Here is a 19677-nt window from a genome sequence, read left to right as displayed (position 1 = left end):
AAAAGCCCTGCTTTCAAAATCACATGTATAGATCTGTGCACTTGTGTGAATATTGCCATGGGACACCTTTCTACGAGTAGATTTCCTTCATCTTCTACCTCCTTTAAAATGTGATGGATTTCCACAAATTTCCCCCCAAATGTTGTCGGGGGTCAACATTCACCATACTCACCAATACTCACTAATAAGGAGAAGCCTGGATTTTTAGAGATTCATCCTTCTGTGAGCCAACAACTCATTGTTTTAATTTGCACTTTTGTGTGTGGGGTTTCAGTGTTTTTCAACATTTAATTGACTGCATATTTCCTTCTGTAAATTTCTTATTTGCCATTTGCCAGTTTCTTTCCTTATTGCATTGCCCATCTATTGTCATGCTGATTTATAAACATTTTTAGCATGTTAGAAAAACTAATCCTGTATCACGGATGCTGCCAGTACTTTTCAAAGGTCATCTTTTAACTGCATAAACATTGCTGTTTGCCAGATCAAGTTATAAACTGAAGTTATAAACTTCAGTTTATATGGTCAGTATATTCCTGATTTTGTTTCTTGTGCCATGCTTATAAAAGTTTCTCAGTAAGAAGACTGTTGATACAGTGGTTTTGGTCAGTATATTCCTGATTTTGTTTCTTGTGCCATGCTTATAAAAGTTTCTCAGTAAGAAGACTGTTGATACAGTGGTTTTGGAAGTGGGGTAATTACTTTTATTATTATTATTTTTTTAAATTTTATTTATTTGACAGAGAGAGAAAGCACAAGTAGGCAGAGAGGCGGGGCGGGGGTGGGGGGGAAGCAGGCTCCCTGCTGAGCAGAAAGCCCAATGCGGGGCTCCATCCCAGGACCCTGAGATCATGACCTGAGCCGAAGGCAGAGGCTTAACCCACTGAGCCACCCAGGTGCCCCAGAAGTGGGGTAATTACTTTTAGACTAATAAAATAAGGTTGAAACTTTGGTCACTTGCTAGCTATTATGCCTCACTGTTTTTTCATTACTAATGGCAGTTTCTAAGCCAATACTATGCAGAAACATAACGAACTTGAGGCCGACACTAGGGCCGTTTGAAGGGAGAGATCCCCTTTTTAATCTGGATAATATCTCCACAGGAATTTGTGCGGCTGACCGTTTCTGATGTTCTGACCACTTACGTCACGATCCTCATTGGGGACTTTCTCCGGGCATGTTTTGTGAGGTTTTGCAATTATTGCTGGTGCTGGGATTTGGAATATGGATATGTAAGTATGATGTTCATTTTTCCCTTGCCCGATTATTCCTTTGTGGTTTATCATTTGCACACGCTATGCCAGAGGAAGAATTTAGGAGATGGGACCATGTGTTAGATGTTAGTAAGTGAAGACCCGTGGGTATAGTTTGAATTCAGAAGGGTGTCAGACGGGAGCATCATGGTTTATGATATTCTAGTAAAGTGAGCACAGGATGGCTAAAGCAGTGAACCTCAACCTATCCAAGAATATGGTGAACTCAGTCAGTCTGGGACCCATAGCCAGCCCCCTCCCCATGAAGCTTGCTGACATTTCTAGAAGCCAGGCAAGATGGGTCATATCAACTTTGAATTCTACTGAACAGACTCCTAGACAGTTACTGTGCAGTGCCGTGGGTGATAAATGGATCCAGTAAATATGGTGCTTGTTGCATAAAACTCCCAGTCCAATAGGAGCTCAGCAGAGACACAAGCAGGGAGCTGTCCAGGTTCCGAGGTGGTCCCAGGGTGCTATAGGTGTCTGGCAAGTGGTGGACCTGAACTTTGGCAAGTTGACGTCCTTCCAGCACCACAGCAAGAACCCAGGTTTCTCTGAATCCCACTGATGTCGACTCCATTCCCAGTTCACTCTTGGCACACAGTCCCCACTCCTTCCCACCCGCGACCCCCCTAAATTTCGGGAGGCAAGAGAGCCCACATCACTCTGTAGTTGCCCACATTGCCAGGTGACCATGGTCCCTCTTTTGCAACTCTTAACAGTCATCTTGGGAACTATGACCTGAAGTGTTGACTGTAATCATGTGCTTAAAATCCTCCAGTGGCTAATAAGTACTTAGAATGAGTCCCAAATCTCTTTTTAAGGCCTTTGATGTCTTACAGGATCTGTTTGTTTGTTTCCTCTTTGTCTGAGCTCTTCTCCTACTACTGTTGTTCGTGTTTTGTAAAGTCCCTAAATGTTGGAATTCTTTTTTTTTTTTTTTTTAAGGATTTTATTTATTTGTCAGAGAGAGAGAGAGAGAGAGTGAGCACTGGCAGGCAGAGGCAGAAGGAGAAGCAGGCTCCCTGCCGAGCAAGGAGCCCCATGTGGGACTCGATCCCAGGATGCTGGGATCATGACCCGAGCCGAAGGCAGCTGCTTAACCAACTGAGCCACCCAGGTGTCCCTAAATGTTGGAATTCTTTCTTAATGCTCAAACACAAGATGACCCGTGCATTGGCTCTAGCTGTTTCCCCAGATTCCTAGAATTTGGCTTGGCTGGTGCCTTCTTGTCATTAAGGTCTCCACTAATACGTCACCATCTTTGAGCTCTTCTCCAACCTTCCCGTCTAATGTAGCTTACTAGACTCTCTACTTCAACGTCCTGCTTGATTTTCTTCATACGACGTGTAACTCTGACATTTCCTTTTAAAAGCCTGCTTATCATCCGTCTCCCTCTGTTAGAATGAAAGCCCTATGAAGACAGAAGCCTTGACCTCTATGCCTAGAACAGTGCTTGTCACTCGGTGGGCATGATATGTTGACTGTCTGCTTCTGTAAGCTTCTACATTCTAGCGCCATTCAGGCAACGCCATCTGCTGGCAGCATTCTGCCTGCTTCCAGGGATGTGCCCGTGGAGTCCATCCTGGTTTAGTAATGTCAAGCCAATGATGTTTCTCTCCTCGCTAAGGAAGGGCTATCCTTTAGTGCCAACCTCGCCCCAGCCCCATGCCCTCTAGTCTCCGGACAAGTCCCATGCTCAGGACTGTTTTCAAGGTACCAGGCTGGATCCTCGGCCTGGCCATCTGACTTTGAGATCCTACCTTTGATTAGGTCATCTCTGACATCCTCCCTGAAAGGGCCTGTGGGACGCGCCAACAGTGGTTAGATAACGCTCTTTGGTGAGTGCCAGTGAGGTAATGCTATGGACCCAGAATGCTCTTGCTCTGCTTTCCCCTTCCCCGCTATGAGGTATTCAGCTGGCCGGGTTTCATTTCTATTTTCCTTGTCTGATTCAGCTCTTCCGCGGCAGACATAAAAATTGCCATTTCTTTCTGAGGCCCTTGCCTGGCTCATGCTTGCCTTTTATCCCTTACTGCTCTCTTCCTAAGTGCTAGAAAATTTTGCTTCAAATACCAAGTCAATAAAACATGACCTGGGTGCATAAAAGCTGTAATTAAGTGACTGTCATTTATTATTTATTGAGTGCTGACGGTGCTCTTGGTTTAGCACAAAGTACAGGGAAAAAAAAAAGAAAAGATAACTTCCCGTTTTAGGTCACAGAGAATTTTCTCCCATGTTACCTTTGGAAGGCTGTGCAGAAAGCAGCCCAGCATCGAAACAGTTTGGAGACAGTAAAGGGTGGACGGGGGACCTTGGATGCGGATCCTGTCATCATTGATTCATCCGGTAGAGAATGGACACAGCTGAGTGCCCTACTAAGTGCGAATCAGTAGGAGCATAGCTCTGGGCCAGGTGATAAGGGGGTGCAGAGATGTAAAAGATGTCAGCCTAAGGAGAGGTTGCAAACTTGGCCTTGCTGCCTAGATTCAGCTTGCTGATAGATTTTTCTTTCTTTGCAGAGTGTTTTTGTTTGTTTTGTTTTGTTTTAATGAGCTCATATTTTAAAATTAGAAGTTTTACATATAAAATGATAGGGATTTCTTGCTTTTCTTGACATATTGGAAGGGCTGGCAACATTCGATCCACATTCCCACTCGGGAGAAATGGGCTGGAGTGAGAAACCCTTGCCGGGTACAGTTGGAATATCTATCCACTAGTTCTCACATGCTTTCCTGACCTTTAATCCTGCACACTCTCTCCTATCAATACAGAGCAGAAAGTGTAAGTGCTCTAGGAGAAACCAATGGTGAAATGACTTTGGGGGTGGAGAAAGGGAAGAGAGATGGGAAGGAGGGAGGCGGGGAGAGAGAAAGACAGAGAAAGAGATCAGAAATGCCAAGAGGCACTCGAGCCAGTCTTGGGAAGGGATCAGAATTTCAAAGACCCAGTGGAGGCAAGGGTTCAGTGGCGGGACCAACGTAAGATATGGGCAAAGTATGGGCAGGCGGAGATGCAGAACTCTCAGCAGGGGCTGTTAGAGAGGAGAAGAGGCCGATGAGAGTGTGTGTCTCATAGTCTCTGAGACATCCTAATTGAAAAAATGAGTCCAGAGAGTACTCACCATGGAGTAAAGGAGAACCTGAGATGGGCAGAGAAGATACTTTTGAGATGCCTTTCAGAAATCAAAAAGAAAAATGTGTCCATTTCCCCTATGAAAAAGTTTTTTTCCGAGTTCCCCAAATAGTACCAGTTCACCATAAAAAATCCAGAAAATCCAGTGTAAGTTAAATATGAAAATAAAAATCACAGGTAATCCCACCATTTATGGGATTACTTATTTGGATTATTTGAATCGGATAGTATTACTGTTTATATGTAAATAAATATGATAGATTTTTATATAATATAGATTTTTATAAATATACATATTTTTATAAAATTATTAAAAAGTGTATATTTAATCACTGGTTACCTGCTTTTTTTTTTTAACCCGTGACCATTGCCCTAGGTTAACTACTCTTTTTTTTTAATAATTTAATTTTTTAAGATTTTACTTATTTGACAAAGAGAGCAAGAGCAGGGGAAGGGACAAAGGGAGAGGGAGAAGCAGGCTTCCCACCGACCAGGGAGCCTGACGACCAGGGAGCCTGACCAGGGGGCTGGATCCCAGGACCCTGAGATCATGACCTGAGCCAAAGGCAGACCCTTAACCAACTGAGCCTCTCAGGCACCCCATTAACTGTTCTTTTATGACTGTTTTAAATGACTGTGATATTCTATAAATGAACAAATTATAATTAATTTTTATTGGCTGTCAGTAAAACTTTATCTAATTTTTAATTATTATAGTAAATTTTGTGGTTACATTCATTTATAACCATGTAGTTAAATATCTTCATAGATAAGCCATAGTGGCGTGCACAGATTATTTCCTTATGAGAAATTTCTCTAAGTTGAATTGCCCATTCCTAGAGAATATACCTTTTTAAAAAATCCATTCACTTTTTTTTACAACAACTTCCATAAAAACTAAACTCTGCAGACCCTAGCATCAGATTTAGTGATCCACGGAATATTAACATTGAGTGGAATTTTGACATAATCAATCAGGCACCCTTTATTTCACATCTGAAAAATCGGGGGCTCATGAACTGAAGTGAGTTGCCTCTGTTTGTGTCACCAGGGGATAAACAAGAGCAATGACGTGTCCTTCTGGACATAGCCATTACGTTAAATATGCTGCATTATATACTGGTTGTATCAGAGTACATTACATTAGAAGTGACCCTGTAGATATTTTCCAGCTAGAAATTTATGGCTAAGGTATTATCACAACAAACATATTTGTTTGTTGGGGACTGAGGTGGGGAAATTACTGGCCAGGAGCAGGTATTAGACCAGTAATGTAAGTTAATTTTTTCCTAAGGCTTCTCCAAGCATAGCAGCCAGATCTCAGTGTTTCTGAAGTGTTCACTGACTCATCGGGAGTAGAATGGCTTCTTCCAGGAGGGATTTAACCACCCAGATGCAGCATAACTGCCCTAAAGTCTCTCATAAACTCTGGGTTTCCTGCATTAGCTCAACACAGAATGCCCTTACTTACAGCCTAATTTGTGTTGACACTATCTTTGCCATTTACCAATAAAATAGGTAACAGAGATTGAAGAAAAATAGAATTGAATACATAGCGTGGGATTAGACTATGTTCAACCAGATTAAAATGTAAAATGTCAGCATCTTTTTTTTTTTTAAAGATTCGATTTACTTATTTGACAGAGATCACAAGTAGGCAGAGAGGCAGGCAGAGAGAGAGGATAATAGGCTCCCTGCTGAGCAGAGAGCCCGATGCGATGCTTGATCCCAGGACCCTGAGATCATGACCTGAGCCAAAGGCAGAGGCTTAACCCACTGAGCCACCCAGGTGCCCCAAAACGTCAGCATCTTGTTTAAAGTTACATTTTAAAGGTGGTCTTTTTGAAATTTATATATGTGGAAAATATAAGAGATTTCCTTGTGTTCTAATGAAGGGGCTCAAAATTATCCATAAATAAGAGGCATATGACTGACAGACCACAAGAGTAGATATTATATTATATTTTAATGTAGTATTTATTATATGTCAGAACTATAAAATACTTTACATATGATATGTCACATATTCATAGAAGCAATGCTATGAGGTAGATCCTATTTTTTCCTTATGTTACAGTAAACTGAGGATTAGAGGATGTTTAATAATTTGCTCAAAGACATATAGGTGATGGAGCTAAGACTCAAACTCATGTCTAAGCGACTTCAAAGCCATCAACCAGATTTCCGTCATGTTGAATTTTCACTGTAATGCTTAACCCTAGAAATTCAAGGATTCTACCAAATCATGACTAATTCATGAGCCAGTCTGTGGCATTTGTAACTCAAATCACTCCCCAGATTAGACAGGTCACTTGCAATAGAATGCCGTTACAGGAGGGGCTGTGATACAGCATTAGAAATAAATGGTTGCTCGCCAGCTGGGAATGAGATACTATTTAGCATTCCAGGAAGATGCCATGCTAAAGGGTCAGTAAGAAGTCTTGAGTAGCCCGTGAAGGGTTGACAACCTGGAGAAAGGGACAGCACGGTCTGGATTTGGAGTTTCACTTGAATATTTGTCAGAGTCTGTCCGCAGGCAGCCTGGGGTCCCAGAGTCATCCTTGTGGATGAGGCTAGGATTTGACCTCATCAGTGGTTCTCAAATTAAGAAGGTATACCAGAATCCCCTGAAGGTGCGTAAAAACAGAGTTTCTGATTCCGTAGCAACTGGGGCAGCTCCCGGGGAATTTACTTTTCTAACACGTTCTCTGGTGATATTGCTCCTTCTGGTCTGGGGACCACTTGAGAACCATTGGCCCAGAGTCATTTCAGGTGTGGGAGGCGAGATTTGTACATCAGACAGGATGTGGCAATGACAGAATTCTCTCTCAGATAATCTCACAATATCCATAGGTTAATGATCTTTCCCAAAAAACGGAACTTGCCAAGAGCAGATGGGTTTTCCTGGGCACTTCAGTCCATCAACCACTTTCTGTCTTCCCTGTGGGTAGATGATGGACTCTCACCCACTACAAACAAAGTCCAGAAGTAAAACAAGATAATTTTCAATCCCTTGACTATTATAAAGTTGTTACAGATCTCAGCCTATATCCAAATGGGATCTCCTTTTGCTGGTGCCAAAAAAGCTTATTAGGGATGACTGCCCCTTAGTAACTTTGCTATATGCGTCCCATTTGAATCATTGCATTTTTCAGTTTTCAAGAAAACCTGTTTTTGTCCAAGTCTCATTTACCTTTAAGCTTTTTTATGTTTTAGAGGCAATTAAACAAACGTATTGCAAAATGATTTACACTTACATTATTAAAGCATTGCTTTTGAAACAAAAATACCATATAATCTCATACGATTTTACTAAACCCATCTCTAAAAGAATGAGCATTGAATTTTTTTTAACTTTTTTTTAAAAGATTTTATTTATTTATTTGACAGAAAGAGGTTACAAATAAGCAGAGCGGCAGGCAGAGAGAGAGAGAGAGAGAAACAGGCTCTCTGCTAAGCAGGGAGCCTGATGCGGAGCTTGATCCCAGGTCCCTGGAATCATGACCTGAGCCAAAGGCAGACACTTAATGAACTGAGCCACCCAGGCGCCCCTGAGCATTGAATTTTATAGTGTGTGTCTGTGTGTGTGTGTGTGTTTACCTACTTCTGTTTTATTTTTAGAGGGAGATTTTCTGAGTTTAAGTCATACAGTATTCAGTTGCATTTCTCACATGTTTACAGAGAAGCAATTCTTTAATAACTAGGTCTAATTTTTCAGTCAATTAAAGATTTTAGATTTGAAAAGGATATTAGAAATGATCTAGTTCAGAAGTCAGCAGACTTTCTCTGTAAAGGGCTGGATAGTAAGCAGTTTCACTTCTGCAGGTGTGATGTTATGATATAATAAGGAATATATTTTGGTCTCCATTTCCAGCTCCCGGCCAGAGCTCCTAAACCTTATTATAACTCCCTAAGCAATACAGGTGCTAGGATCATCCTTCGTTTTAATATTTGGTCTTTGATCCTGGTTCCTGATACAGAGTCCCTACATTCCTTGGGTTTTCCTGGGTGATAGGGGCATTGCTTATTCTGATAAGGCAATTCTAATGAGGTGCCCTCCCGGGTAGCTTCAGGGTGGGGGGAAGGTCACCAGAAAGGGCACGCCGTGATCAGAAGCTTGAAACTTTCAGCCCCGTTCCCCATCCTCCAGGGAGGGGAGAGGGGCCGGAGACCGAGTTAATAGTTGGTCATACTTACTGATGAAGTCTCTATAATGCTCCTTGACCTGCGGGGTTTGGAGAGCTGCCAAGTCCCTGAACATGTTGAGGAGCTGGGAGGGTGGTATGCTGAGAAAGGACATGGAAAAGGACCCTTTTCCTCATACCTTGCCCTGTGCATCTCTTCCATCTGTCTAATCCTATCTTGCAATTAAGAAAAAAAATAAACCCATACATAGCCTAGTAAATCAACTGTTTTCTGGATTTCTGTGAGCCATTCTAGCAGATTATCAAACTTGTAGATGGAGGAGAATTCTCTGGTGTATAGTCCGTCACTCAGCGTAGGTGACACGCCGAACTTGTGATTGGTGTCTGAAGTTGGGCAGTCTTGTGGGGCTGAGTCCTGGACAGTCAGGATCAGAACTGAGTGAAATGGTAGGGCATCCGGCTTAGGTCCACAGAGAACCGGGGCATTGTTTGGAATGAGGGTAAACCCCACACGTCTGTGTTAGAAGTATGTGGGTAGAGTGTAGGGAAAAAGGAGTTCGCATTCAGCAGGCCATGTGGTCTCTGTGCCAACCATTGAACTTCCCCGTTTTAGCGCCAGCCACAGAGAATACATAAACAAATGAATGCAGCTGTATTCTAATAAATCTTTATTTACAAAAGCAGCTGGTGGTCCAGATTTGTCTCATGGGCCATAATGTGATAACCATTGAGCTTGTTCGTTTCCTCAGTTTATCTGTGAGGAAACTGAGGCCTGACAAGATAAGCAACTGGCCCAGCTCACCCAACCGGGACATGGCAAAGCAAAGTCTAATATTGAGGTGTGAATCCCAGAGGTGTGTCTGGACCACAAACCCATGTGCACACCAGGGATGCCCTGTACCCATGTTCTGCATCTGGTCCAGTTGTGCATCAAAAATTATATTCCCGGGGCACCTGGGTGGCTCAGTCAGTTGAGGGTCTGCCTTCAGCGCAGGTCATGATCTTGGGTCCTGGGATCAAGTCCCGCATTCAGCTCTTTGCTCCGTGGGGAGCCTGCTTCCCCCTGTGCCTGCCACTCCCCCTGCTTGTGCTCACACGCAGGCCCTCTCTGACAAATAAATAAATAAAATCATTTATTTAATTCATTTATTTTATGAATAATGCATGAAAATGAATTTTATTCATTTATTCATTTATTTATAAATCATTTATTATATTCCTTCAGCTGCCCCTGCTGCAAACACAGTATGAGAACAAGGGTTTCTAGTGTGTCTTTGGTGTTTTCTTCATCACTTAGCTATAAAAATATCTCAAATGGCTTTAAGAAGCTTATATGTTTATGAGAGTAAAGAAAATATACTTCTAAAAGGTTGAATTTTTTTAAAATTTTACATAGGCTGGTGGGTTAAATGATGGCACCATTCCTAAAAGGCCAAAGATGAAGGGTTGATGCTTGGTCTGACACAGAGGAGAGCTAGTCCAAGACCACAGATGGCACAGGCCACCCAACCGAGCGTTTGTCATATGTGTTTTCTGAGCTCACAAGGCTTCAGGGGAAGAGAAGATGTGGTCCAGAGCAAAGCCCTCTTGTGGCGGGAGGGACTCCAAATTAACGTTTCTGAAGATTAGAAGCAGTCTCTCATCTCATCAATTTATCTTGTTATTTAACCATTCTTGCTGCTTACGCCTTGAATCTTTTACAAGGCACATGACCCATATCCTTCCCCCAAGTACCGCTGCCTTTTGGGAAAATGATGAACTTTGGGGCAGACTTCAAGAACTCTTGAGGCAAAGAATCCAAAAGCTGTGAAGGTTTTGTCGGGTTTCCAAACCAGAGAACTGTTCCATCTTCTTACACATATTTTTTGGGGGGTACTTCTTGGGTTTGAGCACAGCAGCACTCCGGTCATCTCACTGTGTGTGTCTAGGTGTGAGCATGTGCGCGTATGCTGCGTGTGGAGGTGTGTCGGGAGGGAGTTTATGAGGATCCATATGGTCTGAAGCCACACCTGCGGATTTTAGGATCTGGGACGGGATTAGGCACCTGCCCCTCTTTTCATGGTCTTGCTGTGCCCCGTATACATTTTTCACGTTTCTTCTTTTTTCTTGTGACCTACCAGTTAGTCAGTTTTCCTGACGGACTGTTCTCTCAGTTTAAACAGGAGCCAATTCCATTTGGTTGCTACGTAGCATTATTCCGACTGATAGAAGCTTTCCTTCTCGGCAGCCTGAGGTGTCACCAGGAAGCCTTTGGACAGACTGCCCTGGGACAGCTGCCCACCTCCGTTCCTACTGGGGGCCCCTCTGCCCAAAAAAACAGGCTCATGTTGCTGCCCTAAGTGGGAGGGTATTATCTAGTTGAATAACTTCTCAAACTTGTACTGTATTTCTCTATATTTTTTTATTGTAAAAGAAATTCATGGGCGCCTGGGTGGCTCAGTGGTTTAAGCCGCTGCCTTCGGCTCAAGTCATGATCTCAGGGTCCTGGGATCGAGTCCCACATCGGGCTCTCTGCTCGGTAGGGAGCCTACTTCCCTTCCTCTCTCTGCCTCTCTGCCTACTTATGATCTCTCTCTGTCAAATAAATAAAAATAAATAAAATCTTAAAAAAAAAAAGAAATTCACATCTTTTGGAAAAATATTTTAAAATATGCAAACTTAAGGAAGAAAACAAAAGTCACCATCCATCACCTACCTATAACACCTATTAATTGTTGGTCATTTTCAAGTCTTTTCCTTGTGCGTAATTTCATATTCCATTGATAAAAATAAGAAGTGTCTAACTTTATGTATTTGTTGTTTAACATTAAGTTCTAGTGTTCCCTGTGTGTGTGTAAATATTCTTTAAACAATGATTGTAATTAGGTGCAATATAGATGACAATGTAGATATACTATATTTACTTAACCAATAGTGGACATTTAGGTGGTTTCATCTCTGCTAAAATTTGTCAGCATTTAAGGTCAGTTTGTTAAAACAAATTCTAACCCTGTAGACTTACAGGGTTAAAAAGAATGAGATTTTTAGGGGTGCCTGGGTGGCTCAGTGGGTTAAAGCCTCTGCCTTCAGCTCAAGTCTTGATCTCAGGGTCCTGGGAGAGCATCAGGCTCTCTGCTCAGTGGGGAGCCTGCTTCCACCCACCACCTGCCCTGCCTGACTCTCTGCCTACTTGTGATCTCTGTCTTTCACTTTCCCCAGCCATGTAAGGAGAGCCCGCTAGTCCACACTTTCACAACATTGAATGACTGCTTTAAAAAATGGGGTTTGCTATGTTAGATAGTGTGCTTTATTAGTTTATTTATTGCTAATTATTTATTATATCAGTTACTTTGCTATTGTTGCTGCATGGAAGCAGTTGAGAGCCCAGGTGTACCTAGGCAGGAAGATGAAACACTTGGCTTTGAATTTTCACCAGTTGATATGCTAATCCAGTGAATATCTGTGTCTCCTGTAGCCTTCCTACACTGAATTTGACATCAGCGGCAATGTCCTCGCTCTGATCTTCAACCAAGGCATGATCTGGTAGGTCAGCTGTTGGACAGTGTTAGCACTTGTAGAAAAGCCTCAAAGATCATTATTGTATAAGGCACTGTAGCCTGGTGTCAGAGAAGTCTTCAGTCTGGGTCTAACTCAACAGCTGCCTTTGCAAAGTGGATTGCTAGGAAAAGCTAATATATACATATATATATATGTGTGTGTGTGTGTGTGTGTGTGTGTATAATGTGCTATATTATATATATCATGGTGCATATAGTATATATAGTATATATGTTGCATATATATGTAGATATGTCTTGGAAAATATAGAATATATAGTATATTATACATATTATATGTAATATAGTATATAGAAAAATAAAAAATACATATTTTTTTTCATATTTTAACTCTTGATCCTCAAAGGCATCTGCCTGTTTTGCAGAGCATTCCTTTATCAAATACTGAGAGTCTGTTTCTGCTTTGTAGATTATTCGAAGGCTTTTTCTGCTTTTATATTCTCTGACACCAGGGTCTAACCGTGAAACTTTAATGATCCCATAACTGCATGTTAAGGATGAAATAAATTAATGGAAGGCTCTTCTGAGAAACTGATTTTGTCATTATTGAGTATATTTAGAATACAACTCGTTGCTACTTTTAAAAATACTATCTTACCAAATCCAGTAGTTCGTAGAGATGAAACACGTCTTTTAGGAAGGTCAAGCTAAAAATACGATCTTTATTTTGTAACTTGTTTCACAGGCCATTTGCACGTCAGAATTATGTCTTTTGATGTACAAAGGACTGTCATATCTTTTATGAAATGAAAGCATTCTCACTGTCAACCTTGACAGGTTAAGATGAACGGATACAGCAGAATTGTTTTGGAGTTTAAAAATTGAATCACAGTATGTGATTCATCTGGGGACCATGTGGTCTTGGAAATCTGTCACTCTTAACTAAGAACACTCAACCCACAAACAGTTACACTTGAGCCTCTTTATCCTACTGATACGTGTTTAATATCACAGTGTGCCACTGACCACACCATTGTCCCATGTACAAGGTCTACAAGTTTTGTACAAGCTTCATATATTACTGAAATCCTTCAATCATAGCTGGGTTGAATCATTAAACCATTGCAAGACTGGACCTCTCTGCAAATGTTAAAATTATCTTGCTTCAATAATAGTAAGACTAGCCAAGGGCGTCATCGTCCTGCCATGGGAAGTTCCTGTGCCTCCCTAGGTCAATACATATGAAGGGAAGGCTATAAAAAGATGATCTTCTCCACTATCAGGTATGTTTAAAAATTTAATTCCCGTCCTCTCACCTTCTAAATTTTGCCAGTTATGGCTCATGTGTCCAGAGATAAAGAGTGAAATGCATCTTCCATTCTCCAAGCAGGGAGGAAAGTCAAGGTGGCCCAAACTAGGACCACTGGCAGAGAGAGTAGAGGGAGCAGCTTCTGTAAATTCTGGATCTTTCCTTTTCTGGAGGGGATTATGCAGTTACAGCAGAAAAATGGCTAACATGACACCTGAAACAATGAGAAACCATTGCCTCGTATCAGTTTTAAAACTCCCTGGCTTTTGCAGAGTGCCACAAATCCCTCAGGCCTAGCAGGTGCCATTTGTGTAGACATCTGCTGTGTGTCTGTTTCTCTCGCTAAGACAACAGATTGGCCTAGCAATTTATTTTCATGATTGGAAAAGCTGTTGTGATGGCTGTCCGGATGAGTTTCACTTACAATTTTGCAGCTCTGTGGTCCACTATTGTTCATGTTGAGATTCTTTTTTTTTTTTTAATTTATTTATTTGACAGAGAGAGATCACAAGTAGGCAGAGAGGCAGGCAGAGAGAGAGGGAGGGAAGCAGGCTCCCTGCTGAGCAGAGAGCCCGACGTGGGACTCGATCCCAGGACCCTGAGATCATGACCCGAGCCGAAGGCAGCGGCTTAACCCACTGAGCCACCCAGGCGCCCCCATGTTGAGATTCTTAAATATCTACGGACCTTCCCCCATTTTCTCACAGGCAGACCCATTATCGAAATCTCTCCACTGTCACTCACTATCCCTTTCCATGTATTCATCCTTTAGGTATTGGTCAAGTCCTGCTTCTTGTTAGTCTGAAGAAGGCATTAGAAAGTGATGGTGTTTTTTTGAGTGTACAGAGATAATCATACACTTATCAGTTTCAGAAGCAAAAGAACTATTATTTGGACCTTTGGGTCCACCCTTGGTACAGAGGGTCTTTTCTCATCTCCCAGGAAGCTAGTGAAGGATGCGGAGGGATGTGGTGTGAGGCTAAGTGTGGAGAGTGTGTATTCTAAGTGCCATAGGGTCCCCTGTACCAGGGGCCTCACACCTGGCAAGCTACTACTATTCTACAAGGCATGAGGAACCAATACTTGAGTTTAGCCATACAGAGACACTGTATGTGTTGGTTTGTGACTGGAGACATTCAGTTGTTGCTTTGTGGGTTTCTAATTAATGGAGGTTATTTACACGCATGCTATCAAAGTGAAACTTTATAGGTAAAATCCATTTTGTCATCAAATGGGCTGAAATGAGCAGTCAACCTTCATATGACACACTTAATCTAAAAACGGACAGCATAGGTGTTTGCAATCCTATTTTGAAATGAAGAGCACGTATCCTGTCTCCCTCATAGCAGGGTGTAGAGGCAGCAGAGAAGACGGGAAGAGGGAGGATGGGTTTGGACATTGCCCCAGCGCTGTCTCTCTGTGTACCCTTTCACTAGTCTTGTCAGCGTCTGCTACCTCATTTTCTTGGTTGATCAAATGTGAATAATTTACCTGACGTGTACCAGGTCGCCGGACTAATAAGGAGAGCTCAGTAAAAGAAGCTTTCATTTGCTTTGATCTTCTTGGAAGAAAAGCATTTTATAAAGCTGAGGTATTCCAATGATCTTTAACTGACAGATGATGGGCTCAAGTCTGGGGAAGGGGCTTAGTGAGCCGAACTGATGAGTGAGTCAAAGACAGGATGAGCAGGAGGGTGCAGGTATCAGTGTGCTGTTTCTCTAGTTTATGGTTCTTGAGCCATTTCTTCAGTATTTATTTTGAAATTCGAGCTTGATTTGTAGATGCACGTATACAGGTGTGTGCGTGTGCATGTATCCAGGCGAAGGAAGCAGGTACACATAGAGGTAGAAATAGATGCGGCTTGAGGTAAGCCTGCATCTTAAACGATGTACAGAATTGTGTCTGAGGATAAATTAGCTTGTGCAGCAGTTCAGCAGAACCCCAAATCTCAGTGGCTTCCAAAGGGAAGCGTGTACTTCCTGTTTTCTCTGCATGCCCAGTGTGGGTTGGTAGAGGGTCTGCACTTGCAAGTTACTTTCACCGTGGATTCCTGGACTGGCGAAATCGGGTCCATCTGGAACATCACTGGTCAGCAGAGCAGAGAGATGAGAACAGAATCCACACGGGGCTTTCAGTGTCTCTAGTCGTGAGACACCTCATTATAATTACCATTTCATTGGCCAAAACAAATCCCATGTCCAAGCCTGCCTTTTAGAAAGGAGCAAGTATAATGATTTGCAAGCATCTCACATCACTAATACTGGCATTTGAGGATACAGTGGAGCACTATGTAATTCTGGTCCCATTCTTGAGGCTCTAGGATCCTCTTGCTGTCCTATAATAAAGATACCCTGTGCTATTCCAAAGTCTATCTTCTTACCTTTTTTTTAATTCATAATTTTTCTATTTTAGAGCAGTGTTGGGTTCACAGACAGACTGAGTGGAGGGTACAGAGTATTCCATTACGTCCCCATCCCCCGATATGCACAGCCTCCCCTACTGTCGACTTCCCAGATCACAGTGGTACACGTATTATAGCTGATGAACCTGCATGGCTAGATCAGCACCTGAAGTTTGTACCATTAAAAGAAAACAATCATTTAGCTTCCTTCAGAGTCTCGGGTCCATTCAGTATGTTTTTGTTTGTTTGTTTGTTTTTCAAAGATTTTATTTATTTGACAGACAGATCACAAGTAGGCAGAGTGGCAGGTGGTGGTGGGGGGAAGCAGGCTCCCCGCAGAGCAGAGAGCCCGATGCGGGGCTCCGTCCCAGGACCCTGAGATCATGACCTGAGCTGAAGGCAGAGGCTTAACCCACTGAGCCACCCAGGCGCCCCATCCATTCAGTATGTTAAACTATCATTCTGATCTGTTGTATGAAATCCTACCAACAAGACGATCTAAATTTCGGCAAGATTCCAATTTTCAATGAAATCGTTTAATGCTAGTTTGAATCATTTCAGTTACAGAAATAGCAGAAAACAGTTTCTTCAACTAACTCACCCCTTGTCCCCTACCCATCCCCCCCCATATTTATACCAAATCTGTGATGGATTAGGTAAAGCAGCTACTCTACATATCCAGGAAATATAAAATGCTGAGCCTAACTAGAAGTGCCTAGGGCTTTATTACAGCTGGGACAGTTTGAAAGACAGGACTCTGCTTATTCTTCTAAAATAAGTGCACATCTTTCCTCTTTTTGGTTTTGGACCAGTGCATCGCTATTAATATGGTTTTATGATGCTAATAGATTCTCTCATCAAAGAGAAAATTTATTTTGTTGAAATCACCAACTAAACCAGCAAGTAAAAGTGACCTCACCTGAATGCTTCCTTTTTAAAAGTGGCATTTAAAGATAGTTTCTAAAAATCAGATGCACAAAGCAGTGAATTTCTAGGACAAAAATTCTTTCTGAAGTAAGAAAGTAAACAGATTAAATTAAATTAAATGAATGTGTTGAATTTTCATCTCAAACGCATAAAGGTTCCTATAGACTATTAAGAAAACACTGTCTATTATTGGGCATAAATACATCAGCTCTAAAACACCATAATAGTTACATAGCTAATAGAGAATAGCATCAGAAAAAGATAAATTTATTTGAATTTTTTCTCTTCCATTAAGCAAAAATTAATTAGCCATGAGAAAAATAATTAATCTAGATGTGCAGTTTATTTGAATAGAATGAGTGCTTTCAGGGGCAGTTATATTAAAGAGAAGTTAAATCTCTGAATTTATTAATCAATGATTTGAGTATTAGGGGAAATCTGAAAAGTAGAAGAGAGAACTTAATACATGTGATACAGGGGCGCCGCGTGGCTCAGTGGGTTAAGCCTCCACCTTCAGCTCAGGTCATGATCCCAGGGTCTTGGGATCGACTCCCGCATCGGGCTCTCTGCACAGCAGGGAGCCTACTTCCCCCTCTCTCTGCCTGACTCTGCCTACTTGTGATCTCTGTCAAATAAACAAAATATTTTAAAAAAATAAAAATTAAAAAAAATACATGTGATACATTGTTTTCTCTGGTGTAGTTTAAGTTTATTAATGAGAGCAGATATCGTTAGTGAACAGCATGATTGCCATGTGAGAATCCCGTAGGCAATTCCTGGATGATGGGGGGATGGTAAAATGTGCACAGAAGATGGAAATTGACCAGTCAAGTTTATTTATAAAAACGGGTCTGTGGATCGAACGCTGCACTACATTTAAACATGATGTGAAGTGAGCAGGTGCTGTGTGACTCTGTTACGAAGAGAAGACTGGAACTGAGCAGAGGTGCGTTTTTCTTTCCAGGATGGGCTCCTTCTTCGCCCCCAGCCTCCCAGGCATCAATATCCTTCGACTCCACACATCCATGTACTTCCAGTGCTGGGCCGTGATGTGTTGCAACGTCCCTGAGGCCAGGGTCTTCAAAGCTTCCAGATCGAATAACTTCTACCTGGGCATGCTACTGCTCATCCTCTTCCTGTCCACCATGCCCGTCCTGTACATGATCGTGTCGCTGCCGCCATCTTTTGACTGTGGCCCCTTCAGGTTCGGGCCTTTGAAAATGCTGTTTTCTTCCAGGCGTGAAAATAGGAGTAGTCTCTCCTATGAATTTTGTTTCTCCCTGCCCCATCCCCCGCCCCACCAACAGCGGCATTTTGGACTGTAGAAATGTGGTTCTTTGGGCAGTCAGGCTCATGAGGTAATATGGAGATTCTTAGGCAAGTCCGTCAATTTCTTACTTGGGAATCATAAAAGGGAAGATGATCTGTGTGCACCCAGGCTCTACCTGGGTAAAATACGGACAATAAATCAGAGCCATAAGATGGTAGCAAAGAGCAAGGTTTGATGATTATGCTGGTGCGGATGTGAAAATTTTCCCGATGGCTGGCCACCACGTCCAAAAATCAGAAGTTATCGCTAGGTCATGCCCAATAGGATATAATAAATTAAAAGTAGATTATTGCACAAGCTATGTAGAAATGGGATCATTATTATATAATTATGAATATAAAGTGGGTCACACATTTTATAATCCATAATGCTACATGCCAGTAAAACATTGAGGATAATGTGTAGGACGTATAGTCTCTCAAAATAACAAGGATAAATCGTTCACATCAGTATTAAAAAGTCAGTAAGTCTCTCTGATCCAAGCTGAAATGGACCTTTTCTCCAGTTCTCTATGACCAAGTTCTGTCTGTGACACTTAGCAAGGAAACAAAGTCCCTGGGATCTGAGGAACTGAGATTTCATTCCCTAAATAGGGCCTTAGAAATGAATCTACCAAAAAAAAAAAAAAAAAAAAAAAAAAAAGAAAAGAAAAGAAAGGAAAGAAAGAAAGAAAGAAATGAATCTACCATGGACCCTCCCCACCCCGGGTGGCTCAGTTGGTTAAGCGTCTGACTCTTGAATTCGGCTCAGGTGATCTCAGGGTCATGAGATAGAGCTCTGCACTCATCAGGCTCCACGCACAGCATGGAGCCTGCTTAAGATTCTTTCTCTCCCTCCTCTCCTCTGCCCTCTCTCTTAAAAAAAAGAAATGAAATGAACCTATCACAGGTCCCCCCCAAAGAATCTCTGTCTGTTGAGTCACTGGTCAGCATGCATTTGAGTTCTTTCTCCTTCCCAAGTGAAAGAAACGTGAACATGAAAAGCCATGTGGGTGACAAGCATGAGCCAATCTTGCTGTCAGATGCCAAGTTATTAAAGTCAAAAGTTTCATTGCTCACAGACTTAAGTATAAAAGAGGCATTTTCACTCTAACAATAGTTTGAGGAGTTATTGCTTTACTGAGGAAAAAAAAAAAATGTTAAGCCAGCAGATAGGGCAGAAACTACTGGAGTCCTGTTTTACTTCGGAAGCTGATGTTGACAAATCCTGATCAGTTCCGCCTCCCCGCCAACCCTCCCCACCCTGGGCTGAAATAAATAATGCAGACAGTGACATCTGGAGACTAAATATGAAATTGCAGTCTTGAAGAAGAGCTTGGTCTTAATAAATGTCTAATGAATCTCCGGGTATAAAGTTCACCAGATAAGCCGTTCAAAGACTTCAGTTAATTGCAAATTACCCATGCAAGTGAATATCCAGGTTGAGTTTTAGATGTGCTTTTAACTTTCTAGCTGCAAGTCGATCTTTCTCAGAAAAATGTATCAAACGAAGGGAAACCCCATGAGGTCCACATGGGAGCTGGATGGAACAAGTACGTTCCTGTGAAAGATGTCATTGAGCTAGACCTGTACCATGACCACACAATTTTAGCCTTTTGAGCCTAACTCCTCTGCCTCTCTTTATAGCACACACAGTTACTATGAACTTAATGGAAAAAAGATGAGATTGTATCTAAGG

At 42.0% G+C, this 19677-nt stretch overlaps 1 protein-coding gene across 1 annotated transcript in view; it reads left to right on the top strand.

Annotated features, from left to right (window-relative positions):
* The window catches only part of TMC1 (transmembrane channel like 1), a 115737-nt gene that overhangs the window by 83737 nt on the left and 12323 nt on the right, over window positions 1-19677 (top strand). The window contains exons 15-17 of the mRNA XM_046021865.1: window positions 1104-1232; window positions 11991-12058; window positions 17635-17874. Coding sequence (XP_045877821.1) covers window positions 1104-1232; window positions 11991-12058; window positions 17635-17874 — 437 coding nt within the window. The remainder of the gene's footprint in view (window positions 1-1103; window positions 1233-11990; window positions 12059-17634; window positions 17875-19677) is intronic.

The sequence above is a fragment of the Meles meles genome, chromosome 11 (genome assembly GCF_922984935.1).
Source record: "Meles meles chromosome 11, mMelMel3.1 paternal haplotype, whole genome shotgun sequence".
Lineage (NCBI taxonomy): Eukaryota > Metazoa > Chordata > Mammalia > Carnivora > Mustelidae > Meles > Meles meles.
The sequence above is the reverse complement of the archived record's forward strand: the minus strand, read 5'-3'. Positions and strand labels throughout refer to the sequence as shown.